The sequence below is a fragment of the Salvelinus namaycush genome, chromosome 9 (genome assembly GCF_016432855.1).
Source record: "Salvelinus namaycush isolate Seneca chromosome 9, SaNama_1.0, whole genome shotgun sequence".
Classification (NCBI taxonomy): Eukaryota; Metazoa; Chordata; class Actinopteri; order Salmoniformes; family Salmonidae; genus Salvelinus; species Salvelinus namaycush.
In genome coordinates this window covers 33,824,779-33,850,689 of record NC_052315.1, presented here as the reverse complement: position 1 = coordinate 33,850,689, position 25,911 = coordinate 33,824,779, and the positions used below count along the sequence as shown (strand labels likewise).

General features: G+C 41.1%; 1 protein-coding gene across 1 annotated transcript in view; it reads right to left on the bottom strand.

Moving 5' to 3' along the window:
* Positions 1-25,911, bottom strand: part of LOC120053986 (FERM domain-containing protein 4A-like) — a 139,617-nt gene that overhangs the window by 44,530 nt on the left and 69,176 nt on the right. Inside the window, exons 3-6 of the mRNA XM_039001336.1 lie at positions 16,561-16,655; positions 14,861-14,953; positions 1,917-2,001; positions 306-362 (exon numbers count right to left, since the gene is read on the bottom strand). Coding sequence (XP_038857264.1) covers positions 306-362; positions 1,917-2,001; positions 14,861-14,953; positions 16,561-16,655 — 330 coding nt within the window. The remainder of the gene's footprint in view (positions 1-305; positions 363-1,916; positions 2,002-14,860; positions 14,954-16,560; positions 16,656-25,911) is intronic.

The window sequence follows — 25,911 nt, the reverse complement described above, 5'->3', positions numbered from 1 at the left end:
CCTACACTGAGGGGGAACCCTACACACTCCCTGGCCAATATACACACTCACTCCCTGGAACTAGGGATTGGAACCCATTCAATCAACGTCTGATTTTTCTAATGATAAACATGACATACCAATAGCAACAGTCAGAGGAGTTGGCTAGAGCAGACACAGATCCAGGCTAGAGAAACAACACTTCTAATATAAAGCAGGATTAAAGGAGAGACAGCTCACTATTTCTGTAGAAGGGAAAGGTCAAATGAGTAATGTGGTCTGTGTCTGGAACACCCACATACGTTGGAGTCAGAGTACTGACTTACCTGTAGGATATAGGAGGCCAGCTCAAAGACCACCTCACTGTCCACCTCAATGAGCTCCTTAGAGAAATAGAGAGAGGAAGAGAAAGCGAAAGAGAGAAAGAGAGAAAGAGCGAGAGAGAGAGAATGAACGCATTAGATAAAGGTTATTTCTTGACTCTGAACTCGCAGTGCTAATAAACTACTCCTTGGGAGCTGTGAGGGGCACATTTCATACCACATTCATCCTATGATGAATGTTCATATCACATTCATCCTATGACAATACTGTAATGATGTACCTACAATACAATGGTGAAAAACACATTCATACAGAATACACATTTTTCTATCACATTTTCCACAGGACTCTTTTCTCCATTGCTTTGTTTCATCTATCCCTCGTTTCCCCCCTCTCCCTCCCTGATTTCTTTCCCTCTCTTCATGGGGGGTTGTGTTCTCTGCTTCAGCTCAGAGATGACAGTATGATGGGGGAAGAGAGAATGAGGGAATGCACTGGTGACTCGCTTTCATTCTACAGTATCTCTGTCTTTCACTTTGTCTCTCCATCCTGTTTACTTAGATGAGCAATGCTGGGACTGGGCCTACTCACACACACGGAAGGGGGTCTGAGGGAAGTGTGTGTGGGTGTTAAGGGGTGACTAGTGACTAAAGGGGTCAGGTATGTAAGGAATGTCCTGTATACGATCCCTGGCAGTTAATTGGTTAAGAGATCAGACAGCAGAGTGAAACACAACACTGAGTGCACTACCACCCAGCATGGGCTCTCACCATGGGGCTGTGGCCTAGCAATGTGTATGTGTGTGTGTGTGTGTGTGTGTGTGTGTGTGTGTGTGTGTGTGTGTGTGTGTGTATGTGTGTGTGTGTGTGTGTGTGTGTGTGTGTGTGTGTGTGTGTATGTGTGTGTGTGTGTGTGTGTGTGTGTGTGTGTGTGTGTGTGTGTGTGTGTGTGTGTGTGTGTGTGGTCCAGTGTAAAACATGCACTCCATCAACGCAGACATGAGATGACTGTATTATAATGACTCAATATCAGCAACACAACTCTAACATCTTAAACTTATCCACGTGTTTAACATTGACACTGAGAAACCAAGCAAAACTCTATAAACTATCTATTTTTATGTGGTAATAAGTTCATTTATGTAAAGTAAAAAATAAAGCAACGTGGTCTATTTTGATCTACTGGAGCGTGTATGGAGACTTCACAGACGACCCTCTCTTCACTAGAGTCTGTTGGCCAGTCAGAGTGAGCCAGTCTCCTTTTATAAACAGCCTATCCTTAGGTGTGAAGTACTGGCTATGTGTTAGCATATGCTAAGCTATTAGTGCTGGGGATGTATTAGGAAAACCCCTGGGTGTTGCTGGAGTGTTAGCATCTCTGTTGGTGGAGGCATTTTGTTAGCAGAGGCCAGTTAACACTTTTGGTGCTGGAGATAGCATGAGCTTAGCTAATGTTATATCTGTTCAAACATCACACTGACGACCCAACAACCCACATATGCCCCCTTGTGGTGCAGTTACGACATGAATGGGAAAATAAATACACTACTGAAGGATGAATCATCGATAAAAAAACATGTATGCAAACACAACTACAGGTAATGACTAACTTACCTTGTATATGCAGGACTTAGCATTGAGGAAGAAGAGTTCGATAGTAGCATTGTCCTTCAGGTAGGAAATACTCTCTATGTAAAACCTGTAACACATAGTCAATGAAACCCATTATTATAGATCATCAGATATGACATACTCTCTAATACCTATGATGAACAGAAACATAAATTACATTTCAGTATTATAGACCATGACACAATGTTGAAATGTTATGTAGCCTGGAACCAGACTGACGTCAAAAGAAGCTCATTCAATCCACAGTAGTTCCAAACCCATTATTATAGATTGTAAATAAGAATTTGTTCTTAACTGACTTTCGTGGTTAAAATAAATCAAATAAAAAAGATCCAGAATACTGTGGCAGAACTGCAGTGAACAGAGTGTCCACTAGCGGTCAGCAGAAAATAGGCTTCCATACAGTTCCTGTGTTGATGATGTTGCACCCACAATAAAAATCCAGACATACCCCAACCATTCCACTGGATGAACGGAGATATGCGAACCACGCAGAGAGCCCGTACTGCAGCATTCAATGTCAGCAGAACGCACACCGATGACTTTGTGGCGTGTGACGCGTACAGGGCAAGCAGATATGAGCTCCGCAAATCCATTAGGGACGCAAAAAGACAATAAAGACTCAAACTTGAAATTATGTTTGCCAACTCAGATTCGGGATGCATGTGGCAAGACTGCAGACTATCACGGACTACAAAGGAAAATCCAGCTGTGTGGTGCCCACCGAAGCATACCAACCAGACGAGCTTAACATATTTTATGCTCTCTTTGAGGCAGACAATACCGAGCCATCCAGGAGGACTCTCGCTGCTCCGGATGACCAGGTATCCCTGGTCTCGTCCTCAGAGTGTGTGCTGACCAGCTGGCGAGCATCTTCTCGGATGTTCAACCTGTCCCTGTTCCAGGCTGTAGTCTCCACCTGCTTCAAGGAGACCACCATCGTCCCAGTGCCCAATAAAAACAAGGTGACATGCCCAAATGACTATCGCCCTTTCGCACTCATCCCTCCGCCTTGGTCATCACAAAGCGCTTCTAGAGGCTGGTACTGGCCCACATCAAGGCCAGAATGCCAGGCTCACTTGACCCACAAAAATGTGCCGACCGCTCCAACATATCCACGGAAGATAACATTTCCATCGGTTCTCACACACCCGTAACACATCTGGACAAGAGGTTCACCTATGTGAGAATGCTGTTCATACAGTTCAGCATTTAACACTATTGTTCCCTCCAAGCTCAACACCAAGCTCAGAGCCCTGGGTCTGGACACCACACTCTGCAACTGGACCCTGGACTTCCTGACGGGCAGACCACAGGCTGTGAGGATTGGCAACAATCCTCCACAGGGGTGTGTCCTCAGCCCTCTGCTGTACTCCCTTTTCACCCACGACACCAACTCCATCCTCAAGTTTGCTGACAACACTATGGTTGTAGGCCTGATAACCAACAATGACGAGTCAGCCTATAGGGAGGAGGTAAATGAACTGGCATTATGGTGCCAGGACAGCAACCTCTCCTTCAACGTCAACAAAACAATGGAGTTGATTGTTGACTTCAGGAAGCAGAGAAGGGAACACGCCACAATCCACATCAACGGGACTGCAGTAGAGAAAGTCAGCAGTTTTAAGTTCCTCGGCGTCCACATCACCGAGGACTTTCCATGTACCAACAACACCACCACTCTCATCAAGACGGTGCAACAGCGTCTCTACTTGGCATGCCGCCCCATGTCCTCTCCAAATATTACCGCTTCACCACCGAGAGCGTCCTGACCGGTTGCATCATGACCTGGTACGGGAATTGCTCTGTCCACGACCGTAAGGCCCTCCAGCGGGTGGTGAAGACGGCCCAGAACATCAATGGGATGTGCTCCCACCAATCCAGGACGAAGGCCCGCAGGAAGGACCCCACACACAAGATGTTCACTCTCTTACCATGGGCAGACAGTATCAGAGCCTGAGGTCTGATAGCAACAGGCTCAAAATCAGTTTCTACAAGCCATTAGACTACTTAACACTTGAAATGGACTGACCACCTAAACTGACTCTCCACACCATTAACACACATGCACTCACTCACTCATTCATGCACACACCCACATAGATATCCACTCATCCACACACACACACACACACACACACACACACACACACACACACACACACACACACACACACACACACACACACACACTCACACTCACACTCACACACAATATACAGTACGTTCATGCTACACACACACACACACACACACACACACACACACACACACACACACACACACACACACACACACACACACACACACAACTGTTGCTACCAGACTCTCATTCTGATTGCTAAACACTGCACAATTAAGCCCCCAATCCCCCTTCCCCAAAACACGTGTATATATTGTAAATAAACTTGAAACACACACACACACACACACACACACACACACACACACACACACACACACACACACACACACACACACACACACACACACACACACACACACACACACACACACACAGCTTATCACACTCGGCTGCTCTGGGTAATGAAGACTGATCATGGATTCAGCTCTGACATTTAGACTGATTGCAGTTTCATCAGTCTGTCTTTGTGTGTGTGTGTGTGTGTGTGTGTGTGTGTGTGTGTGTGTGTGTGTGTGTGTGTGTGTGTGTGTGTGTGTGTGTGTGTAATTGCATTGTATTAATAAGCATTTGAATGTGTGTGTGTATCTGTGTGTGGGACTATTAGCAGCTATAACAGAGATAATAGCAACAGTATAATACTATTGAATCTGTACTGATGTCTAGACACTGGTTAACTTATCATGAACACAAGATAATGTATTTGATAGTGATCTATTGTTAGAACAATACACCCCATACAATAAAACAACACCCTATACAATACCCCATAAAATAATACAACACCCTATACAATACCCCATAAAATAATACAACACCCAGTACAATAATGCAACACCCAGTACAATAATACAACACCCAGTACAATAATACAACACCCCATAAAATAATACAACACCCCATACAATAATACAACACCCAGTACAATAATACAACACCCCATAAAATAATACAACACCCAGTACAATAATACAACACCCCATACAATAATACAATACCCCCTACAATAATACAACACCCAGTACAATAATACAACACCCCATACAATAATACAATACCCCCTACAATAATACAACACCCAGTACAATAATACAACACCCAGTACAATAATGCAACACCCAGTACAATAATACAATACCCCCTACAATAATACAACACCCAGTACAATAATGCAACACCCAGTACAATAATGCAACACCCAGTACAATAATACAACACCCCCTACAATAATACAACACCCAGTACAATAATGCAACACCCCCTACAATAATACAACACCCAGTACAATAATGCAACACCCCCTACAATAATACAACACCCAGTACAATAATACAACTGTCACGACTTCCGCCGAGGTCGGCCCTTCTCCTTGTTCGGGTGGTGTTCGGCGGTCGACGTCACCGGCTTTCTAGTCACCATCGATCCATTTTTCAGTTTCGTTTTGTTTTGTCTGTATTATACACACCTGGTTCCAATTCCCCTATCATGTTTCCTATTTAACCCTCTGGCTTTCATTTCTGTTTTGTCCGTGATTGTTTGTGCGTTAGTGGTTGTGGTTTATACGTTGTGTTTGTGATTAGTTCCATTTGTGGAATTTTTGCCATTAATTTTTGAGTAAACACTGTGGTTTCGCTCAACACCTGTGTCCTGTGCTTGACTCCGATAATTCTCCGCACACAACCCTGACAACAACACCCAGTACAATAATGCAACACCCAGTACAATAATGCAACACCCAGTACAATAATACAACAACCCCTACAATAATACAACACCCAGTACAATAATACAACACCCCATACAATAATACAACACCCCATACAATAATACAATACCCAGTACAATAATACAACACCCTATACAATACCCCATAAAATAATACAACACCCCATAAAATAATACAACACCCAGTACAATAATGCAACACCCAGTACAATAATGCAACACCCAGTACAATAATACAACACCCCATAAAATAATACAATACCCAGTACAATAATACAACACCCAGTACAATAATACAACACCCCATAAAATAATACAACACCCAGTACAATAATACAACACCCAGTACAATAATACAACACCCAGTACAATAATACAACACCCAGTACAATAATACAATACCCCCTACAATAATACAACACCCAGTACAATAATGCAACACCCAGTACAATAATACAACACCCAGTACAATAATGCAACACCCAGTAAAATAATACAACACCCCATACAATAATACAACACCCAGTACAATAATACAACACCCCATACAATAATACAACACCCCATACAATAATACAACACCCCATACAATAATACAACACTCCATACAATAATACAACACCCAGTACAATAATACAACACCCCATACAATAATACAACACCCCATACAATAATACAACACCCAGTACAATAATACAACACCCAGTACAATAATACAACACCCCATACAATATTACAACACCCCGTACAATAATACAACACCCAGTACAATAATACAACACCCCATATAATAATACAACACCCAGTACAATAATACAACACCCAGTACAATAATACAATACCCCCTACAATAATACAACACCCAGTACAATAATACAATACCCCCTACAATAATACAACACCCCATACAATAATACAACACCCAGTACAATAATACAATACCCCCTACAATAATACAACACCCCATACAATAATACAACACCCAGTACAATAATACAACACCCAGTACAATAATACAACACCCAGTACAATAATACAACACCCCATACAATAATACAACACCCCATACAATAATACAACACCCCATACAATAATACAACACCCCATACAATAATACAACACCCAGTACAATAATACAACACCCCATACAATAATACAAAACCCAGTACAATAATACAATACCCCATACAATAATACAACACCCAGTACAATAATACAATATCCCCTACAATAATACAACACCCCCTACAATAATACAACACCCAGTACAATAATGCAACACCCCCTACAATAATACAACACCCAGTACAATAATGCAACACCCCCTACAATAATACAACACCCAGTACAATAATACAACTGTCACGACTTCCGCCGAGGTCGGCCCTTCTCCTTGTTCGGGTGGTGTTCGGCGGTCGACGTCACCGGCTTTCTAGTCACCATCGATCCATTTTTCAGTTTCGTTTTGTTTTGTCTGTATTATACACACCTGGTTCCAATTCCCCTATCATGTTTCCTATTTAACCCTCTGGCTTTCATTTCTGTTTTGTCCGTGATTGTTTGTGCGTTAGTGGTTGTGGTTTATACGTTGTGTTTGTGATTAGTTCCATTTGTGGAATTTTTGCCATTAATTTTTGAGTAAACACTGTGGTTTCGCTCAACACCTGTGTCCTGTGCTTGACTCCGATAATTCTCCGCACACAACCCTGACAACAACACCCAGTACAATAATGCAACACCCAGTACAATAATGCAACACCCAGTACAATAATACAACAACCCCTACAATAATACAACACCCAGTACAATAATACAACACCCCATACAATAATACAACACCCCATACAATAATACAATACCCAGTACAATAATACAACACCCTATACAATACCCCATAAAATAATACAACACCCCATAAAATAATACAACACCCAGTACAATAATGCAACACCCAGTACAATAATACAACACCCCATAAAATAATACAATACCCAGTACAATAATACAACACCCAGTACAATAATACAACACCCCATAAAATAATACAACACCCAGTACAATAATACAACACCCAGTACAATAATACAACACCCAGTACAATAATACAACACCCAGTACAATAATACAATACCCCCTACAATAATACAACACCCAGTACAATAATGCAACACCCAGTACAATAATACAACACCCAGTACAATAATGCAACACCCAGTAAAATAATACAACACCCCATACAATAATACAACACCCAGTACAATAATACAACACCCCATACAATAATACAACACCCCATACAATAATACAACACCCCATACAATAATACAACACTCCATACAATAATACAACACCCAGTACAATAATACAACACCCCATACAATAATACAACACCCCATACAATAATACAACACCCAGTACAATAATACAACACCCAGTACAATAATACAACACCCCATACAATATTACAACACCCCGTACAATAATACAACACCCAGTACAATAATACAACACCCAGTACAATAATACAACACCCAGTACAATAATACAATACCCCCTACAATAATACAACACCCAGTACAATAATACAACACCCCCTACAATAATACAACACCCCATACAATAATACAACACCCAGTACAATAATACAATACCCCCTACAATAATACAACACCCCATACAATAATACAACACCCAGTACAATAATACAACACCCAGTACAATAATACAACACCCCATACAATAATACAACACCCCATACAATAATACAACACCCCATACAATAATACAACACCCAGTACAATAATACAACACCCCATACAATAATACAAAACCCAGTACAATAATACAATACCCCATACAATAATACAACACCCAGTACAATAATACAATATCCCCTACAATAATACAACACCCCATACAATAATACAACACCCAGTACAATAATACAACACCCAGTACAATAATACAATATCCCCTACAATAATACAACACCCCATACAATAATACAACACCCAGTACAATAATACAACACCCAGTACAATAATACAACACCCCCTACAATAATACAACACCCCATACAATAATACAACACCCCATACAATAATACAACACCTCCTACAATAATACAACACCCCATAAAATAATACAACACCCCATACAATAATACAACACCCCATACAATAATACAACACCCAGTACAATAATACAACACCCAGTACAATAATACAACACCCAGTACAATAATACAACACCCCATACAATAATACAACACCCAGTACAATAATACAACACCCCATACAATAATACAACACCCCGTACAATAATACAACACCCCATACAATAATACAACACCCCATACAATAATACAACACCCCATACAATAATACAACACCCAGTACAATAATACAACACCCAGTACAATAATACAATACCCCCTACAATAATACAACACCCCATACAATAATACAACACCCAGTACAATAATACAACACCCCATAAAATAATACAATACCCCCTACAATAATACAACACCCAGTACAATAATACAATACCCCCTACAATAACACAACACCAATACAATAATACAACACCCCATACAATAATACAACACCCCATACAATAATACAACACCCAGTACAATAATACAATACCCCCTACAATAATACAACACCCCATACGATAATACAACATCCCATACAATAATACAACACCCAGTACAATAATACAACACCCAGAACAATAATACAATACCCCCTACAATAATACAACATCCCATACAATAATACAACACCCAGTACAATAATACAACACCCCATACAATACAACAACCCCTACAATACAACACCCCCTAAAATACAACACCCCATACAATAATAGAACACCCCATACAATAATAGAACACCCCATACAATAATACAACACCCAGTACAATAATACAACACCCCATACAATAATACAACACCCCATACAATAATACAACACCCAGTACAATACAACACCCCATACAATAATACAACACCCCATACAATAATACAACACCCAGTACAATAATACAACACCCAGTACAATAATACAACACCCCATACAATAATACAATACCCCCTACAATAATACAATACCCCCTACAATAATACAACACCCCATACAATAATACAACACCCCATACAATAATACAATACCCCCTACAATAATACAACACCCCATACAATAATACAACACCCCATACAATAATACAACACCCAGTACAATAATACAACACCCAGTACAATAATACAACACCCAGTACAATAATACAATACCCCCTACAATAATACAACACCCCATACAATAATACAACACCCAGTACAATAATACAACACCCAGTACAATACAACACCCAGTACAATAATACAACACCCAGTACAATAATACAACACCCCATACAATAATACACCACCCCATACAATAATACAACACCCAGTACAATAATACAACACCCAGTACAATAATACAACACCCAGTACAATAATACAACACCCAGTACAATAATACAACACCCCCTACAATAATACAACACCCCATACAATAATACAACACCCAGTACAATAATACAACACCCAGTACAATACAACACCCAGTACAATAATACAACACCCAGTACAATAATACAACACCCATACAATAATACAACACCCCATACAATAATACAACACCCCATACAATAATACAACACTCAGTACAATAATACAACACCCAGTACAATAATACAACACCCCATACAATAATACAATACCCAGTACAATAATACAACACCCCATACAATAATACAATACCCCATACAGTAATACAACACCCCATACAATAATACAATACCCAGTACAATAATACAACACCCCATACAATAATACAATACCCCCTACAATAATACAACACCCAGTACAATAATACAACACCCCATACAATAATACAACACCCCATACAATAATACAACACCCCATACAATAATACAACACCCAGTACAATAATACAACACCCAGTACAATAAAACAACACCCAGTACAATAATACAACACCCCATACAATAATACAACACCCCATACAATAATACAACACCCAGTACAATAATACAACACCCAGTACAATAATACAATACCCCCTACAATAATACAACACCCAGTACAATAATACAATACCCCCTACAATAATACAACACCCAGTACAATAATACAACACCCAGTACAATAATACAACACCCCATACAATAATACAACACCCAGTACAATAATACAATACCCCATACAATAATACAACACCCAGTACAATAATACAATACCCAGTACAATAATACAACACCCAGTACAATAATACAACACCCCATACAATAATACAACACCCAGTACAATAATACAACACCCCATACAATAATACAACACCCAGTACAATAATACAATACCCAGTACAATAATACAACACCCAGTACACTAATACAACACCCCATACAATAATACAACACCCAGTACAATAATACAATACCCCATACAATAATACAACACCCAGTACAATAATACAACACCCAGTACAATAATACAACACCCCATACAATAATACAACACCCAGTACAATACAACACCCCATACAATAATACAACACCCCATACAATAATACTGTCACGCCCTGATCTGTTTCACCTGTCCTTGTGCTCTTCTCCACCCCCTCCAGGTGTCGCCCATCTTCCCCACTTATCCTCTGGGTATTTATAGCTGTGTTTTATGTCTGTCTGTGTCAGTTTGTCTTGTTTGTCAAGCTTACCAGTGTTCGTCCTGTCTGCTCCTGTCTATTCCCAGCCTCTCTTTTTCTCGACCTCCTGGTTTTTGACCCTTGCCTGTCCTGATCCTGTACCCGCCCGCCTGACTACTCTGCCCGTCCCTGAGCCTGCCTGCCGTCCTGTACTTTTGCTCCTACTCTGGATTATCGACCCCTGCCTTGACCTGTCGTTTGCCTGCCCCTGATGTTACAATAAACATTGTTACTTCACACAGTCTGCACCTGGGTCTTACCTTGATTCCTGATAAATACAATACCCCATACAATAATACAATACCCCATACAATAATACAATACCCCATACAATAATACAATACCCCATACAATAATACAACACCCCATACAATAATACAATACCCAGTACAATACAATACCCCATACAATAATATAATACCCCATACAATAATACAATACCCCATTCAATAATATATTACCCCATACAATAATACAATACCCCATACAATAATACAATACCCCATACAATAATACAATACCCCATACAATAATACAACACCCCATACAATAATACAATACCCAGTACAATACAATACCCCATACAATAATACAACACCCCCTACAATAATACAACACCCCATACAATAATACAACACCCAGTACAATAATACAACACCCAGTACAATACAACACCCAGTACAATAATACAACACCCAGTACAATAATACAACACCCATACAATAATACAACACCCCATACAATAATACAACACCCCATACAATAATACAACACTCAGTACAATAATACAACACCCCATACAATAATACAATACCCCCTACAATAATACAACACCCAGTACAATAATACAACACCCCATACAATAATACAACACCCCATACAATAATACAACACCCCATACAATAATACAACACCCAGTACAATAATACAACACCCAGTACAATAATACAACACCCAGTACAATAATACAACACCCCATACAATAATACAACACCCCATACAATAATACAACACCCAGTACAATAATACAACACCCAGTACAATAATACAATACCCCCTACAATAATACAACACCCAGTACAATAATACAATACCCCCTACAATAATACAACACCCAGTACAATAATACAACACCCAGTACAATAATACAACACCCCATACAATAATACAACACCCAGTACAATAATACAATACCCCATACAATAATACAACACCCAGTACAATAATACAATACCCAGTACAATAATACAACACCCAGTACAATAATACAACACCCCATACAATAATACAACACCCAGTACAATAATACAACACCCCATACAATAATACAACACCCAGTACAATAATACAATACCCAGTACAATAATACAACACCCAGTACACTAATACAACACCCCATACAATAATACAACACCCAGTACAATAATACAACACCCCATACAATAATACAACACCCAGTACAATACAACACCCCATACAATAATACAACACCCCATACAATAATACTGTCACGCCCTGATCTGTTTCACCTGTCCTTGTGCTCTTCTCCACCCCCTCCAGGTGTCGCCCATCTTCCCCACTTATCCTCTGGGTATTTATAGCTGTGTTTTATGTATGTCTGTGTCAGTTTGTCTTGTTTGTCAAGCTTACCAGTGTTCGTCCTGTCTGCTCCTGTCTATTCCCAGCCTCTCTTTTTCTCGACCTCCTGGTTTTTGACCCTTGCCTGTCCTGATCCTGTACCCGCCCGCCTGACTACTCTGCCCGTCCCTGAGCCTGCCTGCCGTCCTGTACTTTTGCTCCTACTCTGGATTATCGACCCCTGCCTTGACCTGTCGTTTGCCTGCCCCTGATGTTACAATAAACATTGTTACTTCACACAGTCTGCACCTGGGTCTTACCTTGATTCCTGATAAATACAATACCCCATACAATAATACAATACCCCATACAATAATACAATACCCCATACAATAATACAATACCCCATACAATAATACAACACCCCATACAATAATACAATACCCAGTACAATACAATACCCCATACAATAATATAATACCCCATACAATAATACAATACCCCATTCAATAATATATTACCCCATACAATAATACAATACCCCATACAATAATACAATACCCCATACAATAATACAATACCCCATACAATAATACAACACCCCATACAATAATACAATACCCAGTACAATACAATACCCCATACAATAATATAATACCCCATACAATAATACAATACCCCATTCAATAATATATTACCCCATACAATAATACAATACCCCATACAATAATACAATACCCCATACAACACCCCATACAATAATACAATACCCCATACAATAATACAATACCCCATACAATAATACAACACCCCATACAATGCTACAATACCCCATTCAATAATATAATACCCCATACAAAAATACAATACCCCATACAATACCCCATACAATAATACAATACCCCATACAATAATACAATACCCCATACAATAATACAATACCCCATTCAATAATATAATACCCCATACAATAATACAATACCCCATACACATCAAAGCAATTATGGTAGGTGGAAATGACGTCAAACACCCTTTTGGAGACACTTATCGTTAGCTGTTCTGTTGTGTCTCCAACGCATCGGGTTGCTCAATATGTTGTTAAGGAATGACCAGTCCCTGGAGCCTATAACACATTATAGGGACTTCTGAAGTATTGACCAACACTGTTCAACATTGTGTGTGTGTGTAGCCTTTCCTCACCTGCATAGAAAGATCAGACAATTTCACTTCAGATCCTGTACCTTTTCTTCACACTACAATGACCTCATGGAGAAGTGAGTGCACGCACACACACACACACGCAAGCTCAGGATGTGTGTTATGTAAGAGATCAGCCTTTGTCAGAGCAGTACAAATGGATTGGCAGGAGAAAGGACTGGTTTTATAACCCTACTACTTAACTGTGAGTCCGATCAGAGCAGAAGCACCACTTTCTAGGGATACAACATCTTACTCAACACTTGACACACACAGACACACTGAGGCTAATATATAATAGCTAGACACAAGTATCACTGATTTATGAATGGTGTTCTCTTTTAGTATTATGGAGTTATCGTCTGCCTTTTTCACAGAGCCATGGTAGTGTGTGTGTGTGTGTGTGCAGACGTCTGTCTGACTGTGTGCATGTGTGTGTGCCTGCTGTATGTATGTAGGTACATGTAGGTGCTGTGCCTGTATGTGTTCATGCATGATATGACCATACCTGACACAGAAGTATAGGACGATGGGTCCAGACTTCTTGGGGAACTCGTGTTCTAGAACCCTCCGGTCCAACTGCAGCCAGCTGAAATGACCCCTGGAGACACAACAACCAATCAACTGTTAGTAAACCACACACCCAACCAATGAGGAGTCAATCTCAGTACACTACAGAACTGACCAATGGGGAGTTAACAAACTAAAGAACTGACTTATGTTGACTGAGCATGAAATGTAAAAGTAAGTATGACCAGATATGTACTGCAGATTGAAAAACCTTCTCGACAATGTAAAAATACTGCAATAGTATAGCCAAATCCACTGCGCCCCACCCCATCTCTCTCTCTCTTTCTTTCTTTCTGACAGGGGATGAAAACTGCAGAGGCAGCTTGTCACCCTGGTAACTCTGCATGGTCTCCTGGGCAACATGCACTGGTCTTTTTTCTATTTCTCTTGTTCAGAGTTCAGCTCTCTCAGCTCTCAAACACAGAAACAACAAAGCTACATCATATAGAGCCGAGGGACTGAGGGAGAAACGGAGAGAGACAGAACTGGGGGAGAAACAGAGAGGCAGAAACAGAGAGAGACAGAAACAGAGAGAGACAGAAACAGAGAGAGGCAGAAACAGAGAGAGGCAGAAACAGAGAGAGACATAAACAGAGAGAGACAGAAACAGAGAGAGACAGAAACAGAGAGAGGCAGAAACAGAGAGAGGCAGAAACAGAGAGAGACAGAAACAGAGAGGCAGAAACAGAGAGACAGAAACAGAGAGAGACAGAAACAGAGAGACAGAAACAGAGAGAGACAGAACAGGGGGAGAAATAGAGAGAGACAGAAACAGAAAGAGACAGAACTGGGGGAGAAATAGAGAGAGACAGAAATAGAAAGAGACACATCTGGGGGAAAACAGAGAGACAGAACTGGGGGTTAAACAGAGAGAGACAGAATTGGGGGAGAAACAGAGAGAGACAGAAACAGAGAGAGACAGAAACAGAGAGAGTCAGAAACAGAGAGAGGCAGAAACAGAGAGAGATAGAAACAGACAGAAACAGAGAGAGACAGAAACAGAGAGAGACAGAAACAGAGAGACAGAACTGGGGGAGAAACAGAGAGAGACAGAACTGGGGGAGAAACAGAGAGAGACAGAATTGGGGGAGAAACAGAGAGAGACAGAAACAGAGAGATACAGAAACAGAGAGAGACAGAACTGGGGGAGAAACAGAGAGAGACAGAACTGGGGGAGAAACAGAGAGAGACAGAACTGGGGTGTGCATGTCTCTAGCTATGTCTTAGACAAATGTCACCCAGCAGTGGGTATGCCAGTGGAGTTGTTGAAAGGGTCTGGAGAGAGGGATGAATGAGAGGTATAAAATATCACAGACTGTTGGCCTATGTAAATCAATAACAAACAGTATTCAAATGAGAGCACTAGGACTGGGACTAGCAGGCTGGGACTAGCAGGCTGGGACTAGACTGTAGGATATCTGTTTTATACTCCCACAATAACAATATCAATCAAATGGCATCTTCACATTTCAAACATACATTTCTTTCCTTGTGTGATAAACAGGCCAGGGTGTTGTTACTTCCCATTAGAGGTGTGTTAGCGCTTGGCTGGAACAAAACCCTGCACTTCACATAACCCCCCCCAGAAACAGGACAGTCCTATATCCCTGGTCATAACAGTGAACCAGAGGGGCTTACGTTTCGTCTGTGTAGGAGATCCCAAAGTATTCCTTCTCCTTCAGGTTGAAGTGGGAGGCCACCAGATCTAACAGGTCCTTGGCCATCAACTTGGGCTGCAGGGAAACACATACACACAGGTAGGGTCAGTATGATGTATGGTGTGTGTGTGTGTGTGTGTGTGTGTGTGTGTGTGTGTGTGTGTGTGTGTGTGTGTGTGTGTGTGTGTGTGTGTGTGTGTGTGTGTGTGTGTGTGTGTGTGTGTGTGTGTGTGTGTGGGTGGGTGTGAGTGTATGGAGTCAGAATGTGTGGGTGATTCTGTTTGTGCATGTACAGGTTGTGTGTTAAGCTAAATGTGACATTGTATTCTAATAGCTAGTGATTTACTGCAGTGACTCAGGGCTTTGACTGACCCTGCTCAGGAGAGATGATGAGGAGGGGGTGTCTGAGAGTGACAGATGCGTAAGTGTTGCTGACAGTGCAGGTGTGTATTCTCTCTCAGAGTGTGTGTGGGGGTGCCCCCCTCCCCGACCTACACTCCTACTGCAGAGTCACAGGAATAAGTAGAGAACTGTGTCACTGTGGGTACAAGTAAAACAGCTGATCATCTAATCAACTGGTCATAGTCTTCAACAAATTGAAATACTGTAAGGATGCTTATGTTTTCGCCTCTGTCACAATGACATCCGACGTCCATCCAAAGCCGCTGAACACAGAAAAAGACGCATCATTGAAGACTGCAGGCTAAGACCTTGTCAGCACACTGACTATTGTACAGAGAGGCGGAGAGGAAGTCACAGAGAGAGAGAAAAAACAGAGAAAAGGAGAAGGATCGAGGGAGTGAGGGATGAGAGAGCTTGCGAGAGAACAAGAAATAATGAAAGACTGAAAAAGATCAAGAGGGAGAGAGATGAGAGAGTGGCACACACAGTCCTGCCATGTGAATGTGCTAGTGATATTTAGAGAGAGAACCCCACCCTGGGGTTAAGCATGGGTGTGTCTCTGCCTGGCTACACACACTGACAGCACAGAATCACACCCACACCTACCACAAGCACACTGCAAGCAGGCACACACACGATTCACACTCTCAACCCTTGGGCTATTCCTTTAATATCTACTCACTGATCCACTACTGTGAGCTATTTAAAGTAAACGTGGTGATGTCATTCAACCATGAACGCACACACACCACCATCTACACTGACCTAGATATACTAAAAGCTACGCCTACACAAGGATACTGCTACACAGAAAGACTCTGGAGAGAGAAAACGAAAGAGGGAAAGAGAACAAAAGAGGGAGAGCGAGAGAAAGAGGGAGAGGGAGAGAGAACGAGAGGGAGAGAGAACGAAAGAGGGAGAGCGAGAGAAAGCGGGAGAGAGAACGAAAGAGGGAGAGAGAGAAAGAGGGAGAGAGAACGAAAGAGGGAGATAGAACGAAAGAGGGAGAGAGAGAAAGAGGGAGATAGAACGAAAGAGGGAGAGAGAGAAAGAGGGAGAGAGAACGAAAGAGGGAGAGAGAACGAAAGAGGGAGAGAGAGAAAGAGGGAGACAGAACGAAAGAGGGAGAGAGAACGAAAGAGGGAGAGAGAACGAAAGAGGGAGAGAGAGAAAGAGGGAGAGAGAGAGAAAGAGCTACGTTGAGAAATACCAAACCAACAAAGATAAATAAACTCTCTCTATGTCTCTCTCTTTCTGTAGTGTTGTAATGTGCTACAGTGTATAATTGTAGTAATGAGTGTTTTGGTTCAGATTCAGACCTAGAAACAGTTTCTCATTAACGAGTAGACACGCCAACAATAGTCATTAGACTTTTTTTTTTTTTTTTTTTTTTTTTTTTTTGGGGTGGATCAGCTTAATATTGCGGAAAGAATGTTGCTTCCAATGTAATTGTCTGCATCATTTCCAATCCCCCATATTTTTTTGGGTAAATATATATATCCATACACGCATGCATACATATATACATATATACATACACATACCTATATAGACATACATACTTTTTTAAAGAATATACCTTTATTATTATTCCCCGCAACCCTACCACCGCTCCCCCAATTGGAGTAAACTAATAAACACTTCTGCTTTTACCTTCAATTTATACATCTTATACCTATTTTACAGACACAGACTACTTTATAATAGTTCTCTCTTGTTTGTTCTTAGTCCTTCCTCTATTTCTGTTGTCCATCCAATTTTATTTCCACTTGTAACTGTGCTATTTCACAAAAGCTCCGCACCTATACAAATTTCACAGATCCCGTATGCCCTACATTGTTTATCTTGTTATTAGTCCCACCCTTCAGTTCCACTCAACCCTTCCCATCTATCTTCCAACATCATCCATTTCGGATTTTTATTTGCCATATATTTTTCAACTGTGCTGTGATGCTTCACAAAAGATATGAACCTTCCTATTCTCATAGCTTCTACAGATTGTAAATTAAAAATAAACATTTTTGCTAAAATAATTATTATATTATTGGTTGATTGACTATGGCTTTTCAAATCCCCCAGTATTGCTATCTGTAGCGTTAGTTCTAGGCAAATGTTGCAATTCTTCAGCCATTCCTGGACCTGTGACCAAAAACGAGCTACATATGGACAATACCAAAATAAATGATCTAATGACTCTGCCTCCTCACAACAGAATCTGCAGAGCTGGGAAGATTGTATACCCCATATATATAACATTCTATTAGTTGCAAGAATTTTGTACAGTAATTTAAATTGAAAAATTCGAAGTTTTGAATCCGGCGTTGTTTTGCGTATCAATTCATAAACCATGTGCCATGGAATGGGTACATCGAAAATCTCTTCCCAACTATTTTGCAATTTATATGGCACAGCTGTCAGTTTTTTGGTCCTTAAATGAAATTGGTATATGTTTTTATTTATCACACTTTTCTTTAACCATTTATGTTCTTTAATACAGGGCCGACATACAAGTTCCTTACTTTTTTCCCCTTCTACTTGCCTCTTCCATTTTTGTGGTAATGCTGCAATTAATTGGTTGTAATTTTGGGTAGAGCAGACATTTCCATATGTCTGTGTTAGCTGCATGTGTGACATAACTCCACCAGTCCTATTTATGATATCATTCACAAAAATTATACCTTTTTTAAACATTTCTTCGATAAATACAGTTTTTTTATCAATTACTATATTTGAATTTAACCACAAGATTTGTTGTACTATTTGTTCCGTCCTTTCAGGTGGATTAAACTGAATAGTCATTAGACTTGACTGGCCACACCATCCTGGCTATAAATAACCAATCACAGGAGATGTGGAGAGACAGACAGCACAATTATGGATGAACTATGAGAAAGTTAAAGCTAGAGAGAGAGAAAAAGAGAGTGAGAGAGAGAAAGAGAGTGGGAGAGAGAGAGAGAGAGAGAGAGAGAGATAGAGATATATAGCGAGAGAGAGAATGGGAGAGAGGGAGATAGAGAGATAGAGATATATAGCGAGAGAGAGTGGGAGAGAGGGAGATAGAGAGATAGAGATATATAGCGAGAGAGAGTGGGAGAGAAAGAGAGGGAGATAGAGAGATAGAGATATATAGCGAGAGAGAGTGGGAGAGAAAGAGAGGGAGATAGAGAGATAGAGATATATAGCGAGAGAGAGTGGGAGAGAGGGAGATGGAGATAGAGATATATAGCGAGAGAGAGTGGGAGAGAAAGAGAGGGAGATAGAGAGATAGAGATACATAGCGAGAGAGAGTGGGAGAGAAACAGAGGGAGATAGAGAGATAGAGATATATAGCGAGAGAGAGTGGGAGAGAGGGAGATAGAGAGATAGAGATATATAGCGAGAGAGAGTGGGAGAGAAAGAGAGGGAGATAGAGAGATAGAGATATATAGCGAGAGAGAGTGGGAGAGAGGGAGAGGGAGATAGAGAGATATATAGCGAGAGAGAGTGGGAGAGAGGGAGAGGGAGATAGAGAGATAGAGATATATAGCGAGAGAGAGTGGGAAAGAGAGGGAGATAGAGAGATAGAGATATATAGCGAGAGAGAGTGGGAGAGAGGGAGATAGAGAGATAGAGATATATAGCGAGAGAGAGAGAATGGGAGAGAGGGAGCGGGAGATAGAGAGATAGAGATATATAGCGAGAGAGAGTGGGAGAGAGGGAGAGGGAGATAGAGAGATAGAGATATATAGCGAGAGAGAGTGGGAGAGAGGGAGAGGGAGATAGAGAGATAGAGATATATAGCGAGAGAGAGTGGGAAAGAGAGGGAGATAGAGAGATAGAGATATATAGCGAGAGAGAGAGAATGGGAGAGAGGGAGCGGGAGATAGAGAGATAGAGATATATAGCGAGAGAGAGTGGGAGAGAGGGAGAGGGAGATAGAGAGATAGAGATATATAGCGAGAGAGAGTGGGAGAGAGGGAGAGGGAGATAGAGAGATAAAGATATATAGCGAGAGAGAGTGGGAGAGGGAGATAGAGAGATAGAGAGATAGAGATATATAGCGAGAGAGAGTGGGAGAGAAAGAGAGGGAGATAGAGAGATAGAGATATATAGCGAGAGAGAGTGGGAGAGAGGGAGAGGGAGATAGAGATATATAGCGAGAGAGAGTGGGAGAGAGGGAGAGGGAGATAGAGAGATAGAGATATATAGCGAGAGAGAGTGGGAAAGAGAGGGAGATAGAGAGATAGAGATATATAGCGAGAGAGAGTGGGAGAGAGGGAGATAGAGAGATAGAGATATATAGCGAGAGAGAGAGAATGGGAGAGAGGGAGCGGGAGATAGAGAGATAGAGATATATAGCGAGAGAGAGTGGGAGAGAGGGAGAGGGAGATAGAGAGATAGAGATATATAGCGAGAGAGAGTGGGAGAGAGGGAGAGGGAGATAGAGAGATAAAGATATATAGCGAGAGAGAGTGGGAGAGGGAGATAGAGAGATAGAGAGATAGAGATATATAGCGAGAGAGAGTGGGAGAGAGGGAGAGGGAGATAGAGATATATAGCGAGAGAGAGTGGGAGAGAGGGAGAGGGAGATAGAGATATATAGCGAGAGAGAGTGGGAGAGAAAGAGAGGGAGATAGAGAGATAGAGATATATAGCGAGAGAGAGTGGGAGAGAGGGAGAGGGAGATAGAGAGATAGAGATATATAGCGAGAGAGAGTGGGAGAGAAAGAGAGAGAGATCATGTGGGCCTTGAACCTTGTGTTTGTCAGTCCAACCTCTTATCACTATCCAACCTCCAACCTCTTATCACTATCCAACCTCCAACCTCTTATCACTATCCAACCTCCAACCTCTTATCACTATCCAACCTCCAACCTCTTATCACTATCCAACCTCCAACCTCTTATCACTATCCAACCTCCAACCTCTTATCACTATCCAACCTCCAACCTCTTATCACTATCCAACCTCCAACCTCTTATCACTATCCAACCTCCAACCTCTTATCACTATCCAACCTCCAACCTCTTATCACTATCCAACCTCCAACCTCTTATCACTATCCAACCTCCAACCTCTTATCACTATCCAACCTCCAACCTCTTATCACTAGCGTTGCATCATTTTTTTTTTTGGGGTGGATCAGCTTAATATTGCGGAAAGAATGTTGCTTCCAATGTAATTGTCTGCATCATTTCCAATCCCCCATATTTTTTGGGGTAAATATATATATCCATACACGCATGCATACATATATACATATATACATACACATACCTATATAGACATACATACTTTTTTAAAGAATATACCTTTATTATTATTCCCCGCAACCCTACCACCGCTCCCCCAATTGGAGTAAACTAATAAACACTTCTGCTTTTACCTTCAATTTATACATCTTATACCTATTTTACAGACACAGACTACTTTATAATAGTTCTCTCTTGTTTGTTCTTAGTCCTTCCTCTATTTCTGTTGTCCATCCAATTTTATTTCCACTTGTAACTGTGCTATTTCACAAAAGCTCCGCACCTATACAAATTTCACAGATCCCGTATGCCCTACATTGTTTATCTTGTTATTAGTCCCACCCTTCAGTTCCACTCAACCCTTCCCATCTATCTTCCAACATCATCCATTTCGGATTTTTATTTGCCATATATTTTTCAACTGTGCTGTGATGCTTCACAAAAGATATGAACCTTCCTATTCTCATAGCTTCTACAGATTGTAAATTAAAAATAAACATTTTTGCTAAAATAATTATTATATTATTGGTTGATTGACTATGGCTTTTCAAATCCCCCAGTATTGCTATCTGTAGCGTTAGTTCTAGGCAAATGTTGCAATTCTTCAGCCATTCCTGGACCTGTGACCAAAAACGAGCTACATATGGACAATACCAAAATAAATGATCTAATGACTCTGCCTCCTCACAACAGAATCTGCAGAGCTGGGAAGATTGTATACCCCATATATATAACATTCTATTAGTTGCAAGAATTTTGTACAGTAATTTAAATTGAAAAATTCGAAGTTTTGAATCCGGCGTTGTTTTGCGTATCAATTCATAAACCATGTGCCATGGAATGGGTACATCGAAAATCTCTTCCCAACTATTTTGCAATTTATATGGCACAGCTGTCAGTTTTTTGGTCCTTAAATGAAATTGGTATATGTTTTTATTTATCACACTTTTCTTTAACCATTTATGTTCTTTAATACAGGGCCGACATACAAGTTCCTTACTTTTTTCCCCTTCTACTTGCCTCTTCCATTTTTGTGGTAATGCTGCAATTAATTGGTTGTAATTTTGGGTAGAGCAGACATTTCCATATGTCTGTGTTAGCTGCATGTGTGACATAACTCCACCAGTCCTATTTATGATATCATTCACAAAAATTATACCTTTTTTAAACATTTCTTCGATAAATACAGTTTTTTTATCAATTACTATATTTGAATTTAACCACAAGATTTGTTGTACTATTTGTTCCGTCCTTTCAGGTGGATTAAACTGAATAGTCATTAGACTTGACTGGCCACACCATCCTGGCTATAAATAACCAATCACAGGAGATGTGGAGAGACAGACAGCACAATTATGGATGAACTATGAGAAAGTTAAAGCTAGAGAGAGAGAAAAAGAGAGTGAGAGAGAGAAAGAGAGTGGGAGAGAGAGAGAGAGAGAGAGAGAGATAGAGATATATAGCGAGAGAGAGAATGGGAGAGAGGGAGATAGAGAGATAGAGATATATAGCGAGAGAGAGTGGGAGAGAGGGAGATAGAGAGATAGAGATATATAGCGAGAGAGAGTGGGAGAGAAAGAGAGGGAGATAGAGAGATAGAGATATATAGCGAGAGAGAGTGGGAGAGAAAGAGAGGGAGATAGAGAGATAGAGATATATAGCGAGAGAGAGTGGGAGAGAGGGAGATGGAGATAGAGATATATAGCGAGAGAGAGTGGGAGAGAAAGAGAGGGAGATAGAGAGATAGAGATACATAGCGAGAGAGAGTGGGAGAGAAACAGAGGGAGATAGAGAGATAGAGATATATAGCGAGAGAGAGTGGGAGAGAGGGAGATAGAGAGATAGAGATATATAGCGAGAGAGAGTGGGAGAGAAAGAGAGGGAGATAGAGAGATAGAGATATATAGCGAGAGAGAGTGGGAGAGAGGGAGAGGGAGATAGAGATATATAGCGAGAGAGAGTGGGAGAGAGGGAGAGGGAGATAGAGAGATAGAGATATATAGCGAGAGAGAGTGGGAAAGAGAGGGAGATAGAGAGATAGAGATATATAGCGAGAGAGAGTGGGAGAGAGGGAGATAGAGAGATAGAGATATATAGCGAGAGAGAGAGAATGGGAGAGAGGGAGCGGGAGATAGAGAGATAGAGATATATAGCAAGAGAGAGTGGGAGAGAGGGAGAGGGAGATAGAGAGATAGAGATATATAGCGAGAGAGAGTGGGAGAGAGGGAGAGGGAGATAGAGAGATAGAGATATATAGCGAGAGAGAGTGGGAAAGAGAGGGAGATAGAGAGATAGAGATATATAGCGAGAGAGAGAGAATGGGAGAGAGGGAGCGGGAGATAGAGAGATAGAGATATATAGCGAGAGAGAGTGGGAGAGAGGGAGAGGGAGATAGAGAGATAGAGATATATAGCGAGAGAGAGTGGGAGAGAGGGAGAGGGAGATAGAGAGATAAAGATATATAGCGAGAGAGAGTGGGAGAGGGAGATAGAGAGATAGAGAGATAGAGATATATAGCGAGAGAGAGTGGGAGAGAAAGAGAGGGAGATAGAGAGATAGAGATATATAGCGAGAGAGAGTGGGAGAGAGGGAGAGGGAGATAGAGATATATAGCGAGAGAGAGTGGGAGAGAGGGAGAGGGAGATAGAGAGATAGAGATATATAGCGAGAGAGAGTGGGAAAGAGAGGGAGATAGAGAGATAGAGATATATAGCGAGAGAGAGTGGGAGAGAGGGAGATAGAGAGATAGAGATATATAGCGAGAGAGAGAGAATGGGAGAGAGGGAGCGGGAGATAGAGAGATAGAGATATATAGCGAGAGAGAGTGGGAGAGAGGGAGAGGGAGATAGAGAGATAGAGATATATAGCGAGAGAGAGTGGGAGAGAGGGAGAGGGAGATAGAGAGATAAAGATATATAGCGAGAGAGAGTGGGAGAGGGAGATAGAGAGATAGAGAGATAGAGATATATAGCGAGAGAGAGTGGGAGAGAGGGAGAGGGAGATAGAGATATATAGCGAGAGAGAGTGGGAGAGAGGGAGAGGGAGATAGAGATATATAGCGAGAGAGAGTGGGAGAGAAAGAGAGGGAGATAGAGAGATAGAGATATATAGCGAGAGAGAGTGGGAGAGAGGGAGAGGGAGATAGAGAGATAGAGATATATAGCGAGAGAGAGTGGGAGAGAAAGAGAGGGAGATAGAGAGATAGAGATATATAGCGAGAGAGAGTGGGAGAGAAAGAGAGGGAGATAGAGAGATAGAGATATATAGCGAGAGAGAGAATGGGAGAGAGGGAGAGGGAGATAGGGAGATAGAGATATATAGCGAGAGAGAGTGGGAGAGAGGGAGAGGGAGATAGAGAGATAGAGATATATAGCGAGAGAGAGTGGGAGAGAAAGAGAGGGAGATAGAGAGATAGAGATATATAGCGAGAGAGAGTGGGAGAGAGGGAGATAGAGAGATAGAGATATATAGCGAGAGAGAGTGGGAGAGAAAGAGAGGGAGATAGAGAGATAGAGATATATAGCGAGAGAGAGTGGGAGAGAAAGAGAGGGAGATAGAGAGATAGAGATATATAGCGAGAGATAGTGGGAGAGAGAGTAGCGAGAAAGTGATAACAGTAGCAGCATTCTCTCCTGAATTGAGGATATCATGAACAGCAGCCCTATAAAGATAAGCATGATTAGCTGATAAGGCCTGTG